Below are 27,938 nucleotides of genomic sequence, written 5' to 3'. Positions count from 1 at the left end.
CAAGCAAGTCAGCGGAACACATTACATTAGCTCTCAAGGCTTGAAAATAATCCTCTGTGCTCCAAGACCATTTAGACAATGATTCTGCCCTCCAGACTCTGGGTGTAGGCCACTCTCTCCGGATTCTGACTGGAGGTCCCTTAGTTCTGGGCTTCAGCTCCACTTTCCAGGCTTTCTGGAACAGCAGTGCTGCTCCCTCAACTTTGGGCTGCCCCATTCTTCTAGCACCTCTGAGTGGTGACCCTACACCCTTGGCCCTGACAGGCCTCTTCCTTCTGCTCCTTGGGCATAGCAGCCCTGCCCCCTCAGCTTTGGGCAGCGGATCTGGCCCCACCCCGCTGGCCACATATGAAAGGGACCCCATGCCCTGGGACTGAATTGGTGCAGATACGACTCTCTGAAACCTAGGAGGCTGTGGCCTCACCTTTTGAAGTCCCAGAGGCCATAGCTCTACCCTTTGAGACCCTAGAGGTCGTGGCCCTAGCCTGCGACATTGAGGCAGCTCTGCTTCCTGTGTTCCTTGTCTCTTTAGCTTCTGCTTCCTGATTCCTTGGCCTCTCAGCCCCTTGGGCCTTTGGGCCTGCCAGCTCTGCCCTACTCAGGCAAATGTTCCAAAGCTCTTTAGCCCTACCGATGAGTGCCTGGAGGCACCCCACTCTGGCAGTAAACTTCTGCCAGAAGGTACTCAGCTCTCTTGCTTCATGGGTTGGTGAGCCTAACTCTACTAATAAGTGCCAGTAGGCACCACACTCCACCAGGAAGCCTCCTGTGGGTCAGCTCCAACACTGTCTTGCGCTGATCTCCTAGGTCTGCTGCTGCCATTTTTCTGCTGCTGCTTCCTGCCACCTGCACCATTTCCAGTGGAACAGCTCTCCTCACTTCCTTCTGAGTCCTCAACAGAACTGTCTTTGATATCCATAATCCCACCAAAAGTCCCTTCAAGGCAATCTAGACTTTTACCATCAGGCACTTTAAAACTCTTCCAGCCTCTATCCATTCACAGTTTCAAAACTACTTCCATAGTTTAGGTATCTGTTAGAGCAGCACCCCACTCCCAGTATCAAATTCTGTCTTAGTCATCTAGTACTGCTATCACAGAAATACCACAAGCAGATGGCTTTAACAAAGACAAATCTATTCCCTCACAGTCCAGGAGGCTAAAGTCCAAATTTAGGGTGCCAGCTCCAGAGGAAGGCTTTCTCTCTCTCTCTCTCTCAGTCTGGGGGAAGTTCCTTGTCATCAATCTTCCCCAGTCAAAGAGCTTCTCAGCACAGGGACCCCTGATCCAAAGGACACATGTTATTCTCCTGGCTCTTCTTTCTTTGTGGTATGAGGTCCACCCCCTCTCTGCTTGCTTCTCTCTTTTATATTTCAAAAGAGATTGACTTAAGACACAGTCTAATCTTGTACATCGAGTCCTGCCTCGTTAAAATGATTGCCGCTGATCCTGCCTCATTAACATCATATAGATAGGATTTACAACACAAAGGCAAATCACATCAGATGACAAAATGGCAGACAATCACACAATGCTAAGAATCCCGGAAGAGCTAAATTGACACATATTTTGGGGGGGACATGATTCAATCCAGGACACAAACTATGAAACTTAAAAGTTAGTGAAACTTTAAAAAATTAAATATTTTAATCATAAACTATTCTGAAAACAATTCAGGTAAATATGATTTTATAATGTGAAAAAATGTTCAATTTGCAATCATTCATGGTAACAATGAAAGAATATGGGCAGAACACCACATAAGAGAAAATAATGATTTAAACAATATTTGGCCCCGATATTTACTTCATAGCTTCCTTTGTTTCCATTTTTAAATCAGCTTAAACATCTTTCTTACATCCTCCTTAGATCACATACGGGAGCAGGCAGCATGTGTTGGATGGTGCTAGAAATCTAATGAAATCTAGATTCAAACATTAAAAAACATTACCCCCCTAAAAAAGAATAATTATAGCATTTTAATCTAATGATTCTATCACCAGGTTTAGACTATTTACATATTTACTTTCTGGAACGGCAGAATAGTACTAGTAATGATATTGGTGTTTGGAAATGATAATGTTTAGGCAAAGGGGCCACAGATCCTTTATCTGGGATCCTGTAGCTGCTCTTGCTAGTCCTGGTACCAGTTTGCTGGGTCATGTTTCTCCTCCAAGCATGTACACATTGGACTCTAAAATACTGGTGAATCAGTCTGAGGTGAGCAAGGTCTCACTTAGGAGCTGAGGACATGCATCATGCTCCTCTCCATGCCTGATGTGGGACCACAGTCCCGCAGCAGCTGTGCACTTGAAGTGAAAGGCCTCACTCCTGTTGTTGTTAGGTGTGTTGGAGTTGGTTCCGACTCATAGCAACCCTATGCACAACAGAATGAAACAGTGCCCAGTCCTACTCCATCCTCACAATCCTTGCTAAGCTTGGTCTCATTGTTATAACCACTGTGTCAATCCATCTTGTTGAGGGTCTTCCTTTCTTTCCATAACCCTCTACTTTACCAAGCATGATGTCCCTCTCCAGGGATTGGCCCCTCCTGATAACATGTCCAAGATACGTGAAACGAAGTCTTGCCATCCTTGCTTGTAAGAAGCATTCCGGCAGTACCTCCTCCCAGACAGACTTGTTCATTCTTTTGCCAGTCCATGGTATATTCACTATTCTTTGCCAACATCATAATTCAAAGGCATCAATTCTTCTTCTGTCTTCCTTATTCATCGTCCAGCTTTCACATGCATATGAGGCGACTGAAAACACCCTGGCTTGGGTGAGGTGAACCTTAGGCCTTAAAGTGACAACTTTGCATTTTTAACACTTTAAAGAGGTCTTTTGCAGCAGATTCACCTAATGCAATACGTTGCCATGTAAACAAGTAAATTGATCCAAGTAAAATAAAATCCGTTAAAACGTCAATGTTTTCTCCTTTTATCGGGAGGTTGCATACACGCCATGTTCTGATCACTAGTGGACGTTTGCAGCTGTTTCTTCTCATTTTGAGTCGTACCCCATAAGCAGGTGACGGTCCTGAAAGCTTAACTCTAGTGAGCTGAAATGTACTGATATTAGCCATTTTGAATCAGACAATCATATCGTCTACTATGCCAGCAATGGCAAATTGAAGAGGAATGGCATCACATTCATCACCAAAAAGAACATTTCAAGATACATCCTGACATACAATGCTGTCAGTGACAGGATAATACCCATATGCCTCTAAGGAAAACCCTGGTGGCGTAGTGGTTAAGTGCTACAGCTGCTAATCAAAGGGTCGGCAGTTCGATTCCGCCAGGCGCTCCTTGGAAACTCTATGGGGCAGTTCCACTCTGTCCAGAGGATCGCTATGAGTCAGAATCGACTTGACGGCACTGGGTTTGGTTTTTTTGGTTGGCCTATAAGGAAGACCAGTTAATGCAAATATTATTCAAATTTACCCACCAACCACTAATGCCAAATATGAAGAAATTGAAAATTTCGACTAACTTCTGCAATCTGCAATTAATCAAACATGCAACCAAGATGCACTGATAATTACTGGTGATTGGAACGCAAAAGTTGGAAGCAAGGAAGGATCGGTAGCTGGAATGTAAGGCCTCAGTAACAGAAATGACACGGGAGATCACATCACGGAATTTTACAAGACCAACAACTTCTTCATTGTAAATACATTTTTTCAACAACATAAATAGTGAATTTATAAGGTGAACCTTTCCAAATGGAATACACAGCAATCAAACTGGCTATATCTGAGGAAAGAGATGATGGAAAAGCTCAATATCATTAGTCAGAAAAAGGCCAGAGACTGAGGAACAGACCTTCAACTGCTCATATTCAAGTTCAGGTTGAAGCTGAAGAAAATTAAAACAAGTCCAAGAGAGCCAAAATACAACTTTGAGTATATCCCACCTGAATTTGGAGACCATATCAAGAACAGATTTGACGTGTTGGACACTAATAACCGAAGACCAGACAAGTTGTGGAATGACATCAAGAACATCATATATGAAGAAAGCAAAAGGTCATTAAAAAAAACAGGAAAGAAAGAAAAGACCAAAATGGATGTCAGAAGAGACTCTGAAGCTTGCTGTTGAATGTAAAGCAGCTAAAGTGAATGGAAAAAATGATGAAGTAAAAGAGATGACCAGAACATTTCAGAGGGTGGCTCGAGAGAATAAAATATTATAATGAAATGTGCAAAGACCTGGCGTTAGTAAACCAAAAGAGAAGAAGAACACGCTCAACAGTTCTCAAGCTGAAAGAACTGAAGAAAAAATTCAAGCCCTGAGTTGCAATTTTGAAGAATTCTATGGGCAAAATATTGAATGACGCAGGAAGCATCAAAAGAAGATGGAAGGAATACACAGAGTCACTGTACCAAAAAGAACTGGTCAACATTCAACCATTTCAGACAGTAGCATATGATCAGTAACTGATGGCACTGAAGGAAGAAGTCCAAGCTCCACAGACAGCACTGCTGAAAAACAAGGACCGAATAAATGGAATACCAACTGAGATATTACCATGAACAGATGCAATGCTGGAAGTGCTCATTAGTCTATGCCAAGAAATTTGGAAGACAACTACCTGGTCAAATGACTGTAAGACATCGATATTTGTGCCCATTCCAAAGGAAGGTGATTTAACAGAACGCAGAAATTATTGGATCACTCCTGTTATGGGGAGCAATCCAAACATGGGTGGGAAAAACATACACATAACTACAAAACACTTAAGGAAATACTTGTTTATATTTTAAAATATGATATACTAAATTTTTTAAACTATTTTATGAGAATCACGTTTTGAGGGGAGGCTAAGTAGACTTCTGATAATAATAAACATACCCTACACTCCAAAAGAATAAAGAGTTTTCATTTTTCAAAAACACAAATCCTTTTAAGGTATAAAACCCATCAAACCCAGTGCCATCGAGTCAACACCGTATAAAAACATGACATTTTATAGAAACAATGTACTCTTCTTTCAAGGAATACTGATCAACTGCTTGCTAATTATATATGGCTGTCACATGGTGTTTATCTTTAACGTTTTACAGATGTGAGTGATATTTTCAATTACGGATTTTACAGAGAAACAAAACCCCACTTAATTGTCTCCAGTTCTGAAAGAACGCGCTCTCCTCCATCTGGCCTGTTTCTCGGAACCCACTTCTGTCGGGCTGTACTCACCTTCGTCGTCCCCCAACAGGAGTGCGTAGACACGCTGGCGGACTGGGCGGTAGACGAAGGCCTGGCTCGGCAGGGCCTGGTCGAGCTCATCCTCCAGGGTGTTGCTACACTCAATCTCCCCTCTGCTCATGATATTGTATACCAGGTAGCTTTCACCCTGGACGTGCTGTGCTCTAGCAACCTGTTTAAAATTTAAATAAAGACAAATGACTTCCTTGGAAACAAATAGTTGTTGTACGCCATTGAGTCAATTCTGAATCATAGAATAGAACTGCCCCATAGGGTTTGCTACGCTGTAATCTTTATGGGAGCACCCCACCAGGTCTTTCTCCCAATTTGCTGATGGGTGGGTTCGAACCACTGACTTTTTGGTTAGTACCCAAGCGCTTAACCATTGTGCCACCAGCGCTTCTTTGGAAACAATCGAGTAACCTCCAATCAGAAGCAGCCACACATCTATCATCTGCCAGCTACCTGAGGGGTCTCAAGTGGGTGGCTGTCATTCACAGCATGACATCACACAGTATGTTCCCCCTTTTCTTTGGGTGTCCAGGCTCAAAACTATTTAATTTCTTCCCTTCCTCCTGTCCCCAGTCATATACAAGTCCTACCACATTTCCTCTGTGGTCGCTCATCGATTTGGCCACGTTTATACCCTCCCAGCAAACAAGGGCTTGTTACTTCTTGCCGGTTGTGATAAAAGGCTCCTAACTGAACCCCTGCTTCCAGTTGCCCCACTCCAGCACTTCCTCCAGGCCACTGCCCGTTATCTTCTAGGGAACAGGTCCAATCACTTCCTTCCTTAAAGCACGTGGGCAGCCACAAGTTCTTTACCTGACACTCAGATCCAGCACAGGTGACAACCAGTGTTCAGTCTTGTTCATGGCTTCACCACCATCACCCATCAGATGGGGCACCTTCACTGATACCTGAGAACCCCCAGTGCCCCCTGACTTGCTCCTTGAGAGCCCCCTGTACCACTCATCTGCTCCTCAAGAGCCCCCAGTAGCCCTCACCCTCTTCTCGAGAGCCCCTGAACCCCTCATCTGTTCTACCACCCTTAGTACCCATTCATCTACTCCTGGAGAACCTTCAGTGCCCTTTCACCTATGCTCCGTCAACACTAGTTCCACTTGAGTGCCCTTTCCTTCCACACCTTCGCTCAGAATGTTGCCTTCTCCCCTAACCCTTCCTGCTCCCCTAGTCCAAACTAACCACCCCCGGCCTCATGGAGCTCATGAAGGACAGGCTCATGGTGCATGTCCGGTCTCTTCTGTTAAATAAAATTTTGGGGGGATTAGACACTGTATAGCCTTTACTCAGTCGTTTGTTCACAGCCATTTACTAAGCAAGGCCACATGCCAGGCACGCTCTTGCTTCTCTTTGCTACACCAGCACAGTGCAGGCATGCAAGGAGCAGACAAGACTGAAATTAATTCTAGTTTCTTGTTAAATAAGCAGCCAGGGTCATAAGGCCTATAATGACCACCCCCCCGGTCCCGCCACGGGTTTAATTTTCCTGTGAAGGGTTCTTGTTACTGTAGGGGTGTCGTGGATTGAATTATGTCCCTCCCAAAATATGCGTATGAACTTGGTTAGGCCATGTGTGGTTGTCCTCCATTTTGTGATTGTAATTTTATGTTGAGACGATTAGAGTGGGACTGTAACACCACCTTTACTCAGGTCACCTCCCTGATCCAAGGTAAAAGGAGTTTCCCTGGGGTGTGGCCTGTACCACCTTTTATCTCTCAAGAGATAAAAGGGAAGCAAGCAGAGGTGGGGGCCTCATACCACCAAGAGAGCGGCACCAGGAGCAGAGCACATCCTTTGGACCTGGTGTCCTTGCACCTGAGAAGCTCCTCTACCAGGGGAAGTTTGAGGACAAGTCATCTCCCTCCAGAGCTGACAGAGAGAAAAAACCTTCCCCTGGAGCCAACGCCCTTAATTTGGACTTCTAACCTACTAAAAAAAACCTACTAGACTGTGAGAAAATACATTCCCCTTTGTTAAAGCCATCCACTTGTGGTATGTCTGTCATGGCCACACTAGATAGCTAAGACAAAGGGTAAATCATCTAGATTACTATTCAAAATGTAAACCCAAGCTACCACTCAAGGCACTTAAAACGTGGTGTCAGGATGACCCGGAATACCAGAAACTGTGAATCCGTATCTCTTTGTAGCTACTTAGTGGTTCTAGTTATGGCGGTTCATTGCTGCAGACTGAGCCTTGATCTCTCTGTCCCTCACTTTCTTCACATGCCAACTGGTTGCCATAAGGTGGTAACGGGTTAACGAGCTAGTACTGGAGAGCACAGAGTCCACATGACTAAGTGTCAACCATTATTTAACCATGCGGGCTGCTCTTCAGGACCTAGACATATTCCAAAGTCTCACCTTCATTGCTAAAATGTCTCCAAAGCAAGGCGGGCCTACTAGCAGCTTCAAGGTCAGCGAGATTAAAAAAAAAAAAATTTTTTTTTTAAAGAGTTACTTAAAGTTGTGTCGTAGAGTACGGACTTTATACTCTCCCAAGTGCAGGCCATCAGAAGTGACCTGCTCCTCATCCTGCCCTTCTGATACAGAGTAGACCAGAAGCATCAAACTCAAGAGTTTCGTGACCCTTTTATGCAGTACCCTACCCTAGGCTTTGCTGTCGTAGCAAATGCTGTCCCTAATGAGGTCGAGCTCCAGGGCTGCCTTTTCTGAGGATGTCTTCCTGACCACAGTGGCCCACAGTGCTCTCTCTCCTTCCAATGACCACGGCTCTTTTCTGTGATGTTCACCTAGCCTACCACACAGTGTGAGTTTCCACGTGCATTCTGTCACACTTCCTAATGAGACTCAGACTCCTGCTCTGGGACCCATCACATGCTAACCACTGCAGGTGGTCAGTAAACACTGACCGACCCATCGATCAACAGGTTTTCAATCACAACATGTTCAGTCTGGGTGGGCGTGTCTACATACCTTTAAGATTTCAGGGTCTGAAACCATGGTTACTTCCTGCTTGATTTCAGGGTTGGAACAAAGAGTTACTTGTTGCTCAATTTCAGGTTCTGAACTCATGGTTACCTGCTTAATTTCAGGGTTTGTACACAAGGGTGCTTCTAGCTTAAATTCAGGGTCTACATCCATGGGTACTTCTTGCTGGGACTCGGGATCTGAACACATGGATACATCTGAACTCACAGACAATATTTGCTTGTCCAAAGTTATTACAGCTTTGGATTTTTGGACAAACCATGGAGATTTCTGTCCTGGCAAAAGATATGATGTCACTCCTTTATAAAAAAGAGCTTTGTTTGGTCCCAAAGGCAGCATCTCTTCTAGTTTCTTCTCACCTTGATGCAAGCGAAGGACTTTAGCGATGTGGTCTGCCACAGCCAGGATGACGTTGCCTCTTTTATCCAGGTTTTCTTTTACAGCGGTGTAGGCAGACAAGCACTTGTACCGAAAGCTTTCGAACATGCCTTGTGGGATTATGTCATTGCCAAGCAGGCATGCCAGCAGGGGCAGGTCTGCTACTCTGAGGTGCAGGCTCTCACATAGCTTCTCCCGGCACAGCATGACCGTGTCCAGGGTGTCCAGGCACAGATCCTGTATGGAGAGGTATGGGCTGGTGTTGTAGATCAGGTAGTCGGTGTCCTCACCAAGGACCCCAAGGCAGCCGTCCTGGAGGCCATGTGAGGCCACCTCATAGTCAGCCTCCTGAAGGGAGCAGTGGGCCTCTTGGCCCAGGGCCTTCAGGGCGAGCCGTGTGAACACGGCCAGGCCAGGTGGGATGAAGAACATGTGCCTGCCAGGCTGCTCGCCATGAGACTTGATGTAGTGGAAGATCCTGGAAATCTCCCTGCTGTTCTTGTGTCTGCGCTTCACCCACTCATCTCGCTTGTCCTGCTCCACCATGCCATCGAAAACGAACACCAGCTTGATGCCGACCTCCGTGAATACCCTGACGAAGTCCCGCAGGGCAGAGAAGTACTCTCGCCACTGGCCACCACAGACCCAGGACTCAGGTGTGTACCAGTACCTGATACAGCACATGGCGTCAACCACAACAGTCGGGGAGCTGCCAGGATGCTTGCTGCGGTGGCACTCTGCCAGGTCTCTGAGGTTTACTACCGTGCATATGTGTGGACACGTGCTCCCCACAAATCCCTGCAGACCTCGCACTCCCATGATGGAGGGGATCTGCAAAGAAAACAAATGAGTGACCTGTAATGGCAGCACTGTCACTAGACACAGGGCCCTTCCCAGAGCACGCGCACAGCGGTCTCTAGTGCCCACTTTCTGTATCTATGCACTGCTCATCTGTCAAGCTTTTCATGCTGTAGCGGCTTGTGTGTTGCTGTGATGCTGGAAACTGAGTAACTGGTGTTTCAAATACCAACAGGGTCATCCATGATGAACAAGTTTCAGCAGAGCTTCCAGACCAGGACTAGGAAGAAAGGCCTGGACATCTAACCCCCAAATTAGCCAATAAACACTTTAGGGATCACAACAGAATGCTATCCAACAGTGTGGAAGATAAGCCCCTGGGCTGGAAGTCACAAAGAATACAGAGCAGTCACAGGAATGGACTTGAGCACACCAACAATCATGAGGATGGCACAGGACCAGGTAACGTTTCCTTCTGTTGTACACGGGGTCACCGTGAACTGGAGCTGATCTGACGGCAACTAACAACGCTGTCACCAAGGTGACATCCTGTGCTGATCTGCAGCCTCGTAAAACACGAGATGCTTCACCTAAGTGCAGATGAACTACCTGGCTTAGACTTTCACAGGGCTAGTACAATGTTTTTTTTTTTTTAGTACACTGTAGCAATCTTTACAAATCCTCACTTCCTCAACCAAATTCAAAAACAGGCTAATAGTTTTCGAGGAAGGAATATCTCCCACCTAGGGAATTCAACAGAAGTTATTTTTAAACCTAAAACATTAACTGACACATGCAACATGGATGATTCCCAGAACAATTCTGCTGAGTGAAAGCAGCAGACATAGGGTTATGATTCCATTTATGTGAAACTTGACTAATCTAGAGTTACACTGATCTGTAGTGACAGAAAGCAGATCAGAGGTTGATGGGGACAGGGGAAGGAAAGGATGGACAAAGGGGAAACTTGATTGTGGTGATGGTTTCATGGGTGTGTACACACATTAAAACTCGTCAAATCACACAAATTCAGTATGTGCAATTTATTTTAAGTATACCTCAATAAAATTGTTTTTAAAAACTACATAAGAATTCACTATGCTAAATGTTTGTAACATTTGAGATGCTGACTTTAAATGGAAAACTGCTCATTCTAAAATTTAAAAACAGATATAAAGTAGTTCAAAGAGTTAGAAACTCAAAATGTGGAAAACACTGAAGCAGGCTACTTTATACAGTAAAACCTGAGAATGCCGGAACCTGTCAGAGAAGGAAAACTCAAATATTTTCTACTAACAGAGAGTGACAGAAAAGTGGTAATATTGACTTGTCAAGTGTGGACAACCTCCAAGATAGGGCAGCCCCTTTGAGTTCTGGCTCCCATAGGTTCGCTGTACACCACCATGTAGGATGCCCTTCAGACAGCGTCAGAGGTTTTCCAACCTCACCATCAGCCTCAGCCCAAAGCTGATTCCGGTGAGGTAGAGGCCAGACGTAACTCCACTCTCCAACCTTTTTCATCAATTCTGACATCAGCCATCCCTCCTATAATACTCTCTACTTCTCTGCTGGGTTCAAAAACTTGTTGCTATGGCCACACAAAACTCACAGACCACACTCACGATTATGGGGTTTATCAGGGAAGTAACAGGTTACAATTCAGGATCAGGAACACTCTGGATACAGTTCTTTGATCAGGACAGCTTCTTCTCGGCTGCTGCCACCAGGCCCTCACTCGTAGCCTGGGCCTGAGCTCTTGCTCTCAGCCTGGGTCTCTACTTGGGTATATGTTACGAAGCTCTTTAGCACCTCACTCTGCCAGGATGCCTCCTGACCAAAGGCTCTCAGCTCTCTCCCTCTGTAAGTCAGTAAGACTAGCCTGCTGGTCCCAGTCCCTGCTATCTTGTGCCATCTTTAGTGTTGCAGCTCTCTGTCTCCTGGGTCTAGGAGGTTCTCAGTGCAGGGACCCCGGGTCCAAAAAAACACTCTGCCCCTGGCTCTTCTTTTTTACGGTTGTAAGGTCCCCTTCTGTCTTAGTTATCTAGTGCTGCTATAACAGAAATACCACAAGTGGAGGCTTTAATAAAGGGAAATTTATTCTCTCATAGTCTAAGAGGCTAGAAGTCCAAATTCAGGGCACCAGCTCCAGGGGAAAGCTTTTTCTCTCTTGTCAGCTCTGGGGGATAGTCCTTGTCATCAATCTTTCCCAGTAGAGGAGCTTCTCAGCACATGGACCCCAGGACCAAAGGATGTGCTATTCTCCTGGCTGTTGTTTCTTGGTGACATGAGGTCCCCATATCTCTCTGCTAGCCTCTCTCTTCTACATCTCAAAAGAGATCGGCTTAAAACGCAACCTAATATTGTAGATTGAGTCCTGCCTCATTAACGTAACTGTCACTAACCCTACTTCAACAACATCATAGACGTAGGATTCACAACATATAGGAAAATCACATCAGATGACAAAATGGTAGACAATCACACAATACTGGGAATCATGGCCTAGCCAAGTTGACACACATTTTTGAGGGACATAATCCCTCCAACCTTTGGGATTGGCTCCCTTTAAGCCTAGCAGGATGGCAAAACTGACCAATCCCCATAAGGGTTCCATGCCTCTTACTTGTATGGTCCCACCTAATCGTTTTGTGGCAGTTATGAGACCATGGCTAGAAGGGCCATATTAAAGCAATTCACTGTACTGCACTTCATTAGATGATAATAGATAGCCATTGGATAATTACTGGTCAACAGTGCTTGCTAATGGTCGGCACACACACCACACATACATATCAAAACAAAACAACAAGTCCTTAACATCCAGACGGCAAGAGAGACACCGCTCTTCAGCTGGGAACACGGGCAGCAGCTCATGGTCCACAGGGCCATAGAGTCAATGTCGATGGCAGCCCCGTATGACAGTGCCCTTGCCACTACCAGTTCTGACTGTAAGAACGGTAAGAAGGCCACCTCTGCTTTGCACGAGAAGAGCACATGAGCACATATCAGGCTGAGGGACAGCCCTTCCCAGGGTTATCTTCAGGAATTCACTGTTAACAGACCTTGCTTCAAACGATAGAGGTCGGGATTATCTGCTTAACAAACATTAATAGTTAAAATATATCTGAATTGTGTAGATGTAAAGAGCACATGTTATCAGGAGGGGCCCGTCCCTAGAGGAGGACATCATGCTTGCTAGTGGGTCAATGAAAAAGAGGAAGACCCTCTATGAGATGGACTGACAGGGTGACTACAATGGGCTCAAGCATAATAACGATAATGAGGATGGTGTAGGACAGGGCACCATTTCTTTCTGCTCTGCATAGGGTTGTTACGAGTCAGAACTGACTAGACGGCACTTCACAACAAAGAGCACACATTTTATGCTAAAATTTGGGCAAATCCTGTTCGTGAAGTTACTACGGATGATGGGAAACATGAATCCAATTACTGGTACAGTGTCTCTTGGAAGCAGAGGTCAGGTATTTGAGTTACTAGCTCGCAATCCAATTATTTCTCATAGGTGGTTCTGCACTAGGACCCTGGGCTGGCTGGGACCTGTCTAGGAAGGTCACCCTACTTTCTGAAGTATGGTGATTTTTCTCACACCACTCCAACATGGAAGAAGGTTGGCTAGAAGGGTAAAACCCAACACCTAGATTTCACAAATCCCAGGCTACCATCTGATGCCCTACTGCTGAGTTAAGCAGGCCTTGTGAGGTCTGTGGATGGTCAAAGGACCAAAGGTTCGAAAAGCACCTGGAAACTTCCAGAGGCAGAGCCGGGCTCAGTTTCTACCCTGGGAGAGAAGATCCCACTTCAGCTCCACAGTCCCCAGGGGGAGGAAGCCCACTCAAACTTGAGATGATCCAGCAGGCAGAGGGCCAATCCCAACCTGCCTCCACTCCCAGCTCCTGTCACATTCAAGGTGGTGCCTTTCTTCACCAATAAAAACGGATTTTTGTTTCAGGTATTTTTCTACTAAAGCTGCAGGTGACAGGACTGAATTTCTCAGAACAGTCTCCTCTTTATTTTGCAAGAGGTCAGGCATTATTCAGCTTTGACTTTATTCAAATGTTTTTCCTCCTTCCTCATCCCAAGGGTGAAAAACTCACTGTTTTAATTAAGCAGGTACCAGTTTTTCCTGCCTTTCACACTGCTGATTTCTCAGTCTTGAACCACAAATGACCTCCGGAGTCTTACATTACCGTGAGCTCTCCCGGCATCCACAAAGCAGCTCAGGCTGTGGTATGGGTGCCCCCACTACCTCAGCACCTTCAAAGCACTGAATACTCACACCCCCCCACCCCAACCCCCAATCTTCAAATCCTGCTCCGGGGCATCCTGAGAAGGAATGTTTAAGAAGCCAGAGAAACACATGTGGCTACCAAACCTTTTAAATGATTATTTTTTTCTGTTTTAAGCCTTTTATTGCTGAGAGTATATACACAGCCTCTCTTTCCCTAAAAGTAGTTACTACAGGATGACAGCAAAAACCACGCACAGGACATTCACAGGTGGTCCCCGAATGATGACATATTTGAGTTACCAGGAACCGCACTTAGGACTGTCTGGGGTGTTTGCTTTTAGTACGTCTTATCGTCAGCAATATGTATTTCATACACACAACGTTGGAGCCCTGGTGGCGCAGTGGTTAAGTGTTTAGCTGCTAACCAAAAGGTTGGCAGTTTGAATCCACTGACTGCTCCTTGGAAACCCTGTGTGGCAGTTCTACTTGGTCCTATAGGGTCGCTATGAGTCAGAATCGACTCCACGGCAATGAGCTCTCAGTTTTTTTTTTTTTACATACAATGCTACAGTGCATAATTTGCTGACATTATCATTCTCAGATGTTCACTCACAGATGTTCAAAGATCAGATTTATGACGATACCGATAATGAAAACTAACAAAAATAAACAAGTATTCAACTTATGTCAGAACCGACATGACAGAGTTGTCTGAACGGAATCTGTCGTAAGCGAGGAACTACCAGTAAACATATTTTTATAACATATAGAACAGGTTTGTTTTTCATTTTTTCTACCCACAGGTTATGCAGAGAATGTTCGATGCTTTGGCAAGAAACCGGGAAGTTCTGTTTCATTAGGCAGAATCGCTGCCCTTCAGGGCTGATGACACTGTTCACTATTGCCCCGATACCTTCCCTGGTCTGGGCATCGGAGGTGCCCAAGAAACATCTGTGAGTGAGTGGATAAAGAGAATCAAGAATCATCAAATTCGCAGACCAATTGAGAGCAAAATGTGTTACAGTCACTGCCCTCATGCTGACAAGACTAGTCTGGGGACAAACCACAGACACAGGAAACCCACACAGTGCCCGGCAGGCAGGCACAGCTGCGACCATCCCAGGACATCGCCCCACACCTGAGAATGGCCTCAAGCTCCCCTACAGCCTTCACCCACCTGTGGGGACAAGAGGAAAGAGGTTCAGAAGCTTTCTGACTCTGAGACACTTACACATGTAAACAAAGGGGATCGCCTTGGCTCCTGGTGTGTGAGAGGGGACACGTCCAGAGCACTGTGGACGGACAGGACAACGGACCACGTGCCCACAGGGATGCCTAACAGGAAGAGCAGCTGTGGACACCTACAGAGGTCCCAACACTTCCGTGGTGCCAAAGTGTATCTTCTGAGAGTTTAAAACATAATTCTCATACAAATACAAAGTGAGTACATGGGAACACACCTTTGTACCACGAATCAACAAGGGAGCCTGGAGGCAGCAATGGTGCCTTTGGAGTCCATCAGAAAGGCGACAGGAAACAGCTCCTTAGGTGGAGGTGACCTGGTCCTTGTCCTACACAGGTGGCAGTAAGACCATGACCCTACAGGCAGAAACCTACAAAATGGCACCTGATTCAGTGTGTGGGGACCAATCAACAGCAAGCATCGAAGGAGAGGGGACACGTCCTGGGGAAAACTGTCAGACCACAGCACGATGCTGACACGGTACGATGCCGACACGCATCGGGTCATTTTTCTAACAACAGGAACACGCCAGCTGGCCTCAGTGTGGAGTATCTAAGGACTGCCCTTTCTCCTCTCCTCCTACTGATGGCGCCTAACAGGTGACACTTTTGGGGTGAGAACAGGGCCTGCCACACACAGGTCACAGTGTCTGCTTGCAACTGACAGACAAGCAACAGGTGGAGGAGCCAGGAGTCATGCCGTGACTGCTGCAAAGCTGCCCCCCAAGAGGCCAGTCAGGCCAGAACATGCTTCAGTGCTGCCTGGACCCAGGGAGGCCTGGTGCCCCCAGAGAGGCCCAAGGACCCTCCGTGACACGGCTGGCCAGGATCACTGGTGCCACACTGCGGAGCCTTGTGGCCACGTCACATGGAGAAGTCAGAGAACGATGGGCAGCGCTGTCTGCTGATGAGAGGCTCCAGAGTAAAACCGACAGAGAAATCAAGTCCTCACTGCCCACTTAATAAAAACCTCAGTTCTATAGGCGTCATTTTCCTTACCTGAAAATGGTTGGTAAGACCTACCTCCTATGTTGTTGCGGTGCAGTTTTATTTGTACTATGTTATAAATTTGTTGATTAAGTATTTATCAGCTGCCTAAAGTTTAGTAAAATCAGCCCAACACCAGTCAAGTCTGAAATTATCTCAAAATTTAAAACAAAGCCATACAAATTTTAGTGGGTTTTACTATATTTAGGACACCCTGGTGGGCTAGTGGTTAAGAGGTGCAGCTGCTAACCAAAAGGTCGGCAGTTCAAATTCACCACGCACTCCTTGGAAACTCTATGGGGCAGTTCTATTCTATCGTATAGGGTCACTATGAGGCGGAATCCACTTGACAGCATTGGGTTTTGTTTTTTTAGTTTCACTAAAGATTTTTACAAGCTAGATTTCTAAAAAATACCAGGAATGTATTTATTTGTAATAAAAAAAAACTGATTAAAAACGAACCACATTCTTTGCAGAAAATTCAAAGAAAGCACACACACACAAACGCCTATCTAAAATCTCATCTTCGAAACACAATGACCTCAAACGTTCTAGAGCACATACTTTAGCCTATTTCTATTATTCATTGTTTTTACAAACGGGGCTCATATCGTCTGTAGTCTGCTTTTACATCTTAACACATAAGGAATGTACTCCAGAGTCACTGTATCAGTCTTCTCCCACAGTGGTGCTTCTAACGGATGCACAGTGTGAACATGACATAGGTTATCCAACCCGACTGTTCAACACGTAGGCTGTTTGCCATATTGCACACCATGAGTAAGAATGTGAACCACATCCTTGGATACAAATCTTTGAGTACATCTCTCATTACTTTCTTGGCATAAATCTTAGACATGAAATTCCTGAGTCAAAGTATAAGCACTTATGGGTAATTCTTTTCCAGTAGGGCTGTACCATTTATAGACCTATTTTTAAGTCATGAATACTCAGTTCTCCTCAACAAGACATAATTTTTTTGAAAATAAGCTTGGTTTACTGATTGATCAAGCACCTCTGTGCTGGATGCTATGAACAAGGCAAGTAGGGTCCCAGCGCTCTAGCAGGGTGGGTGGCTCCAAGAGCTTACAATTCAGCAGTGAAAACATGCAACAAGCAACAATCACCTGGACATAACTGGGTGCTAGGATGTGAAAGTACAGAGTGCAGGGAGAATACTTAGCAGGGAGACCGAACCCAGTGTAAGGATCAAAGACGGCGCTGGAGAAAGCAGCCTTAAGCTGAGGCCTTAATGAAGGCAGCACGGCCAGGTGAAAATGGCAGACAGCCTGCAAACAAAAGGAAGCAAGAGTGATGAGAAATGCAAAACTTCACAAAGTTCAAAAGGTATCTTTTTGTTTTTCTAAATGGATGCTTCTGGGATGTTTAAAACATCTGTTATTAAGCAGTTTAACATACACTGCAATTTTGTTTATAAATTTGTTCATCAGACATCAAAAATGGGGGGAGGGGGATATCAGCAGGGCTCCCTGTTTTAAGGGAGGAGGTGGTGCAATGGGTTTCTTTAAGAGGACTTTTGCCTTGGTTCTTTGGAAAAACAACTTAGATTTCCGCTCCCCAACCCCCAAGCCCAAAGGACTTGCTAGCTTTGCCCTAGTTCTCTGAGAAAACAATTTAGGGGACCTCCCAAGTTTTTTCTACCCCAGAGTATTTGTTACTTTGGGTGGGGGGGCAGGCTCTGCCAGCAGAGAATGTTACTTTTGTAGAAGATCTGGGTTGACTGACATCTCCTGCGTAATTAAGGATAGGCTGGGCTCTGGCCTGGTGACAGAGGCCCCACCTTGTAACTGATTATATAAAGGGTGGAAACACACAGGTTTGGTGGGGGGGGGCCTCTTGCTGATAAAAACTGGGAGGAGATTAAGTCCTTTGAGACATGGAGGCCTTAGGCTTAAAATCCTCCCACACCAAGTTGAAAGTAAGCACAGCTGAGAGAGCTGCTGGCTAAGAGCTGGGCTGGTTAGCTGAGAGCCCCTGCTGAGGGAGCAGCAGCTCAGGGAACTGAGCTGAGCTGAGCAGAGCAGAGCGGAGAGTGGTGGAGCAAAAACTGCTGCACTGGCTATGAGCTGGGCCAGCTAGAGAGGTCAATGATAGAGAGCCGGACAACAGAAAGCCTGATGGTGGCAAACTCGACAGCAGGGAAGCCGGTCACAGAGAGGTCTGCCCAGCAGAAAAGCCTAGTAGGGTCCCCTCCTGGCAGAGAAGGCAGCCACCTCGGAAAGAAGCAAGCTGTGCCAGCTGACTGCTGGCTGAGGGCAGTGGTGCCAGCTGAGAATGGTCTGAAGGCACTGAAGAAGCAATGCAGTCTTCACTTTGAGACCCTTCCAGACCTCGCCCGCGTGCCTCCTGATGCTGAACCGAGATGCTGTTACTTCCAAGTTGATTCTGATCCTCAGCTGTAGCCTGTTAATCCCCTAATAAGCCACGTAACAGTGGGTATGGTGAGTTCCACGTGGGCATTGCAACGAATTACTGAACCCAGGAGAGAAGTGGAGAGTGCCACGGGGAGAGTGGCCAGCGTTAGAAATAATGGAAAAGTGGGAGGGCAGAGATGCATGTGAACTTTGCCTTACGTTGTTGTTAGGTGCCATCGAGTAGATTCCGACTCATAGTGACGCTATGTACCACAGAGTGAAACACTGCCCAGTCATGTGCCATGCTCACAATTGTTCCTGTGCTTGAGACCACTGTTGCAACCACTGTGTCAATCCATCTTGTTGAGGGTCTTCCTCTTTTGCATTGACCCTGTACTTTACCAAGTATGATGTCCTTCTCCAGAGACTAATCCCTCCTGACAACAAAACAACATGATGCAGTCTTGCCATCCCTGCTTCTAAGGAACACCCTGGTTGTACTTGTTCCAGAACAGATTTGTTCGTTCTTTTGGCACACCATGGTATATTCAATATCCTCTGCGAACACCAGAATTCAAAGGTGTTAATTCTTCTTCGGCCTTCCTTATTCATTCTCCAGCTTTCACATGCATATGATGCGACTGAAAATACCATGGCTTGGGACAGGCACACCTCAGTCTTTAAGGTGACATCTTTGCTCTTCAACACTTTGAAGAAGCCTTTTGCAGCAGATCTGCCCAAAGCAACGCGTCTTTCGATTTGACTGTTGCTTCCACGGATGCTGATTGTGGATCCAAGTAAAATGAAATCCTTGACAATTTCAATCTTTTATCCATTTATCATGATGCTGCTTATTGGCCCAGTTGTGAGGATTTTTATTTTCTTTGGGTTGAGGTGTAATCCATATTGAAGGCTGTGGTCTTTGATCTTCCCCAGTAAATGCTTCAAGTCCTCTTCACTTTCAGCAAGCAAGGTTGTGTCATCTGCATGAGTCTTCCTCCAATCCTGATGCCCCGTCTTCGTATAGTTCAGCTTCTTGGATTATTTGTTCAGCATACACACTGAACAGGTATGGTGAAAAGATACAACCCTAACACAGCACCTTTCCCAACTTCATCCAGTATGCCCGTCTTCTGTCTGAACAACTGCCTCTTCATCTATGTTACAGGTTCCTCATAAGCACAATTACGTGTTCTGGAATTCCCATTCTTTGCAATGTTACCCATAATTTGTTATGATCCACACAGTAGAATGCCTTTGCACAGTCAATAAAACAAAAGTAAACATCCCTCTGGCATTCTCAGCTTTCACCCAAGACCCATCTGACATCAGCAATGATATCCCTGGTTCCACATCCCCTTCTGAATCCGGCCTGAATTTCTGGCAGTTCCCTGTTGATGTACTGCTGCAGCCGCTTTTGAATGACCTTCAGCAAAATTATGCTTGCGTGTAATATTAATGATATTGTTTGATAATTTCCGCGTTCGACTGGATCAACTTTCTTGAAATAGTTATAAATATGGATCTTTTCCAGTTGGCTGGCCAGACAGCTGTCTTCCAAAGTTTTTAGCATAGACAAGTGAGCACTTCCAGTGCTGAATCCGTTTGCTGAAACATCTCAATGCTATTCCGTCAATTCCAGGAGCCTTGTTTTTCACCAAATGCCTTCAGTGCACCTTAGATTTCTTCCTTCAGTACCATCGGTTCCTGATCATACGCTACCTCTTGAAATGGCTGAACACCAACCAATTCTTTCTGGTATCTTCTTTGATGCTTCCTGCATCATTTAATATTTTCCCCATAGAATCCTTCACTATTGTGGCTCAAGGCTTGAATTTTTTCTTTAGTTCCTTCAGCTTGAGAAATGCCGAGCACGTTCTTCCTTTTTGGTTTTCTATCTCCAGCTCTTTGTGCATGTCATTATAATATTTTACTTTGTCTTCTCGAGCTGCCCTTTGAAATCTTCTGTTCACCTCTTTTACATCATTTCTTTTGCTGTAGCTGCTCTATGTTCAAGAACAAGTTTCAGAGTCTCTTCTGACATCCATTTTGGGTCTTTTCTTTCTGTCCTGTCTTTTAAATGACCTCTTAACTTTCTTCATGTATGATGCCTTTGAAGTCATTCCAGAACTCATCTGGCCTTCGGTCATTAGTGTTCAATGCGCCAAATCTGTTCTTGAGATGGCCTGTAAATTCAGGTGGAATATACTCAAGGTCATACTTTGGGTCTTGTGGACTTGTTGTAATTTTCTTCAGTTTCAACTTAAACGTGCATATGAGCAACTGACGGTCTGTTCCACAGTCGGCCCCTGGCCTCGTTCTGACTGATATTGAGCTTTTCCATCGTCTCCTTCCACAGGTGTAGTCGATTTGATTCCTGTGTATTCCATCTGGCGAGGTCCATGCATATAGTCACTGTTTATGTTGGTGAAAAAAGGTAGTTGCAATGAAGTCGTTGGTCTTGCAAAATTCTATCATGTGATCTCCAGCATAGTTTCTATCACCAACGCCAAATTTTCCAACTATGGATCCATCTTCGTTTCCAAGTTTTGCATTCCAACCACCAGTTATTATCAATGCATCCCGATTATATGTTCGATCAATTTCAGACTGCAGAAGCTGATAAAAACCTTCAGTGTCTTCATCTTTGGCCTTAGTGGTTGGTGTGTAAATTTGAATAATAGTCACATTAACTGGCCTTCCTTGAAGGCATATGGATACTATCCTATCACTGACAGCGTTGTATTTCAGGACAGATCTTGAAATGTTCTGTTTGACAATGAACGCAACACCATTCCTCTTCAAGTTGTCATTCTCGGCATAGTAGACCATATGATTGTCTGATTCAGAATTGCCAACACCAGCCCATTTCAGCTCACTAATGCCTAGGATATTGATGTTTATGCATTCCATTTCATTTTTGACGATTTCCAATTTTCCTAGATTCACACTTCGTACATTCCAGTTTCCAATTATTAATGGATGTTTGCAGCTGTTTCTTCTGAGTCGTGCCACATCAGCAAATGAACGTCCCGAAAGCTTTACTCCTTCCAAGTCATTAAGGTTGACTCTACTTTGAGGAGGCAGCTCTTCCCCAGTCATCTTTTGAGTGCCTTCCAACCTGGGGGGCTCATCTTCCAGCAGTATATCAGACAATGTTCCACTGCTATTCATAAAGTTTTCACTGGCTAATGCTTTTCAGAAGTAGACTGCCGGGCCATTCTCCCTGGTCTGTCTGACTCTGGAACCTCAGCTGAAACCTGTACGCAATGGGAGACCCTGCTGGTACCTGAATACTGGTGGCATGGATTCCAGCATCACAGCAACACGCAAGCCCCCAGAGCACAATAAACTGACAGACACATGCTTCACAGGGTCTAGCTTTGTGATGATCCTGATTCTTATCCCTCATGAATTAGTCAAGTCATACACTTCAGAGTAAAGTCAGAAGAGAAAAGGCGAGACTGGAGTGGACGGGACCAGATCGTGAAGGTCTCTGCAAAGCTCTTGAGGCTCCTGCACAGGTAACATGAGCAGGTTTGCATCCTAGAAGCCACAGTGTGAAGGTCGAATGGAGACAAGCAATACTGAAGACAAAAGAGAGGCTGTGGTGGACATGGGTCATTCTGGCTGCCCAATATCCAAAACCCTTCCTACCTGGAAGAATCCAGAACTGGAGGGATGCAGAGGCCACCTCCCACTGCTGGGCCCCAGTAACACCCTAAGGGCATATGGTCTAAGCCCAACCAAGCTCGCATACCATCCAGCAGACGTCTATCCACTGCGCACTGTCCTCAGATTCGTGCCAAGGCAAAGACCGTGACTGTGATACTTATCTTGAGAGAGGGAGGTGAAGGCTCAGGGTCAGTTAGAGAGGCTCAGGGTCAGTTAGAGAAGAAGAAAGCAGATCAGTGGTTACTGGAAGATGAAGGAGGGTGGTTCACTAGTGTTCCCACGTGTCAGAACTTATCAAATAGCACACTGCATTCCAGAAGCCCGATGGCCAACTGCACCCTGGTCCTGCTGGCTGGGACTGGATCACTGGCCCAAGTCCATGTGTAAAGACAATGGGGAAGTGAGTACTGGCTCTGTTCAGGCTCCACTGTGGGAGGGAACCACAAGTGACCTACAGGATGCAGCCTGCCAGAGGTTCACAGCAGTCTGGTAAGGCCCAGATCTGAGCCACTACTCCAGGCTCTGTGCACCAGGTCCCGGCCCTACCTGACACCACTGAGGCTGGGTGCAGCCAGTGGCCACCGCTGCTCCTGGTGGCATGAGCACCAGGAGACAGATGATGCCCTCCGCAACCTCCCCATTCAGCTGACTCTGCTGCGTGTGTCAGAGTAGAACTGTGGGTTTTCAGTGGCTGATCTTTTGGAGGCACATCACCAGGCCTTTCTTCTGAGGTTCTTCTGGGTGAGCTCGAACCTCTAATTTTTTGGTTAGCAACTGACCACTTTAATTGCTTGCACCAAATACAACGGCTGGGATGGAAGAGGTGCTCTGGCTTTTGTGAGCAGCCAAGACTCTATATTCTTGGCCTCTCCCTGGCCCACTGCAGCTCTGGAAATCCCTAGAGACAGATGAAGCACACGATGAAGCCACCCTCACTTGACAGAAAAGCGAGGAAAACATGTGCATACTTGTGAAAACGCCTGTGATGCTTCACTCACTCAGAATTCAGAGTAAACAAATGCGGTGTAAATAAAGTTAGCGAATTAAAGCTTAAACACATTGTTCATAAGAGATTTCCAGGCCTATGCACTGTTTTTCTATTCAGTCTGACAGTCGGCTCCCAGGCCCACAACAGAGATTACATAAAGGGCAGCTTTAGGCAGGCGTACACGGTACAGAGGGCTGACAGCTGACACTGGGGAGTGGGAGACAGAAAAACTAAAAAAAGCTGAAAAATAAAACTCCAAACACGGGAAACAGCTGTATATGCCTCAACAAGCCTGAAGAACATCACTGTTTACATCACCACGTAAGAAATCACATTTAAAATGTTTACTCAAGATCATCAGAGAAAGTTTATATCACGTTCAGCACATTCCATTTAAGAAAGCAAGAAAATAATTTATTTTAGAAAAATCCCCACCCTAAAAGGGATGTTTTGGTGATTAAATGGGCAAAACCAGAGGATATCCAGAAAACACGGATGTTCAGCTGCTTTCCTGCTGTTTGGTGAACCCTGCATTTATCATAAATGGTTCTGTGAACAACATACATGAACCCATGGTGTGTGCTGCCAGGTATGCTGAAGGATATAATTTAGTCTGTGTTATATTAAGTGTTCTATAATAAACCACCTAACTGTATGATACTATGATAAATGGATAAAATATTGAAGTTGTAAAGGAAGGATTTCATCTTACTCGGATCCACAGTCAACGCTGATGAAAGCAGCAGTCAAAAAATCAAATGACGCGCTGCATTGGGCAAATCTGCTGCAAAAGACCTCTTCAAAGTGTTAAAAAGCAAAGATGTCACTTTAAGGGCTAAGGTATGCCTGACCCAAGCCATGGTATTTTCAAACGCCTCATATGCACGTGAAAGCTGGACAATGAATAAGGAAGACCAAAGATGAATTGACTTCTTCGAATTATAGTGTTGGTGAAGAATACTGAATATACCACGGGCTGCCGAAACAACAAACAAATCTGTCTTGGAAGATGTACAGCCAGAATGCTCCTTAGAAGCAAGGATAGCCAGACTACGTCTCACATACTTTGGACATGTTATCAGGAGGGATGAGTCCCTGAAAAAGGACATCATGCTTGGTAAAGCAGAAGGTCAGCGAAAAAGAGGAAGACCCTCAGTGAGATGGATTAACACAGTGGCTGCAACATCATGCTTGGTAAAGCAGAAGGTCAGAGAAAAAGAGGAAGACCCTCAGTGAGATGGATTAACACAGTGGCTGCAACAGCGGGCTCGAGCATAACACCAATTGCGAGGATGGGGCAGGACCGGGCAGTGTTTTGTTCTGTTGTACACAGGGTTGCTATGAGTCGGAATTGATTCAAGGGCAACTGACAACAACATCATAAAGACTAACCTAAATATTCTTCTTTACTGAGTAAAATTTGTTTACGAGGAAGGGAGGCTAAGGGACTGGCTTTCTGGGCCAGCAATGGCCCGGATTTACTGCGTGACTGAAGACAAGTCATTTAACCTCCTTGTACGTCAAAGATTTCCCTATCTGTAAAAATAAGATAATGGTTTACCTCTCAAATTTGGTGGGTTTTAAACAACTACCATAAAGTCCTTTAGAAATGCCTTATCGTGTTTGTGTAGTTTAAACTTTAAATAACCTGCTTTAAATATCTGAATTTCCAACGGAACACCTCACAAAGAAACAGATGTCTAAAAGTAAATTAAAATAAAAGGTTGTTTTATACTTCTTATAAGGCTATATAAAAATAATTGACAGCATTAGAGTGGCCTCATTTTCAGAGTAATGAGAGAAATGGTCCAGTGAATTCCTCTGAGGGGTTTCCAGTGGCTAACCCTGGTTTCCATGGAGATAAGAGTTCCTTTTATGGTCTCAATTAGGCAGACTTTCCTCTCACCATTGCCTTTTCTTACAGGAGGTGGCACCCGGCAGTGAAGTAAATCTAACGGCCCCCATTTAACCTTCCAACAAAGGAGTCATAGAGGGTCTCCCAACATGCAGTGTGTGGAATCTGGTGCCTCCCTCCTCCTCGACACTACAGCAAAGTGAAGGTGAAGGAAAGGCTGGCCTTGGTCAGTTCCATGCGTTGGTACTCTCTCCCCCAGGCTCAAGAGCCCATGCACACAGATGAGGAAGGGGCAAAGGTGTTGGGGAGCATCCTGAAGAACACCACAAACCCCAAGATAGCAGGATGCAAGTGGCTGGTTTGTAGGGATTCAGTATTTGTAGCCCTGGAACTTATACAATGTGGGCTCCCTCTTTTTAAAAAGGTCCTTCCCAGGGCCTTGGAAGGGCCCATGGAAGTGAGGACCCTGGAGCTTTGAGGTAAATCTGCCCCCACAAGTGGTACCGGGCTCAGGTTCAGGCATCGGGAAGGATCTTGGCGTGCTAAAACCAGCAGTGCCCTCCAAGTGCCACCACTCCATGTCTGGATGAGAAAACAGTGGACCTGAGGCTAGTGGACACCTCAGTGTGTACAGAAGACAAGGCAGCTATAAATTAACTGAGGAAGCTGAGGCAGGATAGTCAGGAAAGTTCATCTGTCAGAGATGAATAGTGAGGGCCTAGCCCAGCTATGGTGCTGTCAGTGCTCGTCAAGAGCACACCAAGAAGGAAGGCAGAATTAGGATTCAGAGACTGCAAGATGGGCAGGGCTGAGAAACTCGTCCTGGAGGGAGTTCAGACTGCAACGGCAGAGATGGGGTGCTGAAGAAACACACAGAGAAAGAGTGAAGGTGGGTGGGGCGGGTCCTAGCAGCAGTGTCAGTGACAGGGAGAAGAGCATGGCCCAGGAGTGACACAGGGTGGTCCAAACAGAAGAAGGCACAAGTCAGGGTGGGTGGTGGAATGCATGACAGGTGACAGCCGGACACCTGAATCCACTGGGAGGTGAGGGGCGAGAAGTCGAGCGCACCACACTTACCCTGATCTGCGTCTCTCACTCTCTGAACCATCTACTCTGGTGCTCACGCCAAGCCCTGGCTGTCACTGGACTCCACCATCTCACCTCCTTAACTCCCATGAACTTCCTCGCCATTGCTATGCCCAGGTTTCCAGCTCTGAAACTTCTGCCTGGACTACCCCAAGAGCCCTCCTATGTCCTCTGTGGTGTCAAACCATACCAACATCACCCCACACCTGTCCAGCTCCTTTTATTCCACCACAATAGGATCCCATCACCTCTTTGCTCCAAGTCCTCTTCAGGTTCCTGACATTCCCCGTCCCTAACCATCTTGTCTCAGTGACGCCCAGCGGCTCCTAGCTCCCAATTAGCCAACTGCCTCAAGCCCTCCTGAATGAAACTCTCTGCTCCTCTGCCAGGAAGGGGCTCTTGATGGTCTTACCTCCAACTCCTACCTTTCAAAACAGCCCACACTCCACCTCTGGGGACACCTAGCTAACTCAGCCAACAACTCTGCCCTGGCACGTAGCTTTGTCTCTTAAGTTGCCTTTTGCCTGTCTATAGGCTCTTCCCTGGCAAGGAACCCTGTCTTCCACCTCTGTATCCCGAAGGCCCACAATTTGCTAGGTGCTGGGACTGATTCAGGGACAGCCCAGACAAGGTGAGACACAGACAGACACACACACACCAGTTCTGAGATGCACACGCAGAGGCCAAAGGAACAGCTCTGGGGACAATCACAGAAGTCATGTAGCTCGGCACCCTTAAGTGACCACGGGTCTAAAGCACACACACAGGCAAGAAGCACACCTCTTCGGGAAGGGTGGGACCCACTAACACTAGACCAGTGTTCATGGCATTGACGGGGTCAGGGGAGACACTGGTGAGAAGCGACGGCAGTGCAGGGGGTTGGGACAGTGATGTGACATCACAGCTGAAATAGGGATGGAAAGCAGGGTGGAAATTACGAGGCGTCACAGCTGGGGTCAGGCTGGAGATGTGACGTCACAGCTGGGGTCAGCTCCAAGCTGATATGACGTCACAGCCGGGATAGCGGTCAGGATGAAGATGTGGCGTCGCAGCTGCAGGGAAAGGCAGAAACGACGTGGCGATGGGACCTTGGCTAGGGGTGAGCCGGGACGGCGCGGCCCGAAGAGCCAGCACCGAGCCAGGTGAGCGGGTCCCACCGCGGGTGATGTGACAGCCATATGCGATGGAAAGGGCAGCGCGGAGACAATGACAGGAGGGTCTGCTTGGCCAGCCCTACCTAGAGACGTAGCCACAGCTGGGACCCGCCGCCGCCGCAGCCGTCGTCGTCCTCGTCCTCGTCCTCGTCCCCGTCTCCCCCGCCTGCGTAGCCCCCTACGCTTCCGCTTCCGCTCGGGCAGCCTCGCCGTGCGCAGGCGCGGGAAGGAACGGCGGCTCGGGCAGCCTCGCCGTGCGCAGGCGCGGGAAAGACCGGAGGCGCAGGAAGACCGACTTGCGCAGGCGCGGGAGGGCCCCAGAGGCAAGGGGGCATGATGGGCGGAGGCGCGCTGGTCGCGTTGCCCCAGCAACTGCTCGGTGCCCCGCGGCAGAAGTTTGGGGTGAATGAATGGGATACCACGGTTTTGCAAAGAATTCCTCGTGACCACCCGCAGTCTGGCTCGTAAATAAAAACTTTTTCTAACCGGAAGTGGAAGGCCGTGGCTAGACGAAAGGTTTAAGACCAGTTGAACGAGCCGCTGCGTCTTTCCATGAGAAGCTTGGGGCGGGGAATAAAAACGGGGAAGTGGGATGGTGGGACGTGGGCTTCTTGGTGGTGAAGAGCTGTGCCAGTCGTGGTACCGCTGTACCCTCAGTCGCCTTATCTTTAAAGTTCGGATAATAATGGCATTGCCATTGTTGAGGCTTTATGAAACACAAGAAAGGGCTGACAGAAGACAGAGTGGTTGGCCCATCCAAAAAAAAAGTTGTCATTAAGTCGATTCCTACTCATACTGACCCCACGTGACAGAGTAGAACTGAGCCATCGGGTTTTCCTGGCTGTAATATTTGAGGGAGCAGACCACCAGGTCTCTTCTCCCATGGAGCGGCTGGTGGGTTCCAACCACCAACCTTTTTGTTAGCAGCCCAGTCATTAACCACTGTGCAACCTGACCCTATGCACAAC

General features: G+C 46.5%; 1 protein-coding gene across 3 annotated transcripts in view; it reads right to left on the bottom strand.

Moving 5' to 3' along the window:
* Positions 1-27,159, bottom strand: part of FAM120B (family with sequence similarity 120B) — a 74,001-nt gene extending 46,842 nt beyond the window's left edge. For all 3 annotated transcript variants that reach the window (XM_049906005.1, XM_049906015.1, XM_049906024.1), the window contains exons 1-3: positions 27,054-27,159; positions 8,169-9,392; positions 5,200-5,380 (exon numbers count right to left, since the gene is read on the bottom strand). In XM_049906005.1, coding sequence (XP_049761962.1) covers positions 5,200-5,380; positions 8,169-9,380 — 1,393 coding nt within the window. In that variant the 5' untranslated portion in view covers positions 9,381-9,392; positions 27,054-27,159. The remainder of the gene's footprint in view (positions 1-5,199; positions 5,381-8,168; positions 9,393-27,053) is intronic.
* Positions 27,160-27,938: the final 779 nt, after the last annotated feature.

This window comes from Elephas maximus, chromosome 1 (genome assembly GCF_024166365.1).
Source record: "Elephas maximus indicus isolate mEleMax1 chromosome 1, mEleMax1 primary haplotype, whole genome shotgun sequence".
Classification (NCBI taxonomy): Eukaryota; Metazoa; Chordata; class Mammalia; order Proboscidea; family Elephantidae; genus Elephas; species Elephas maximus.
Note: the sequence above shows the minus strand (reverse complement) of the source record. Positions and strands in the feature narration are given on the sequence as shown.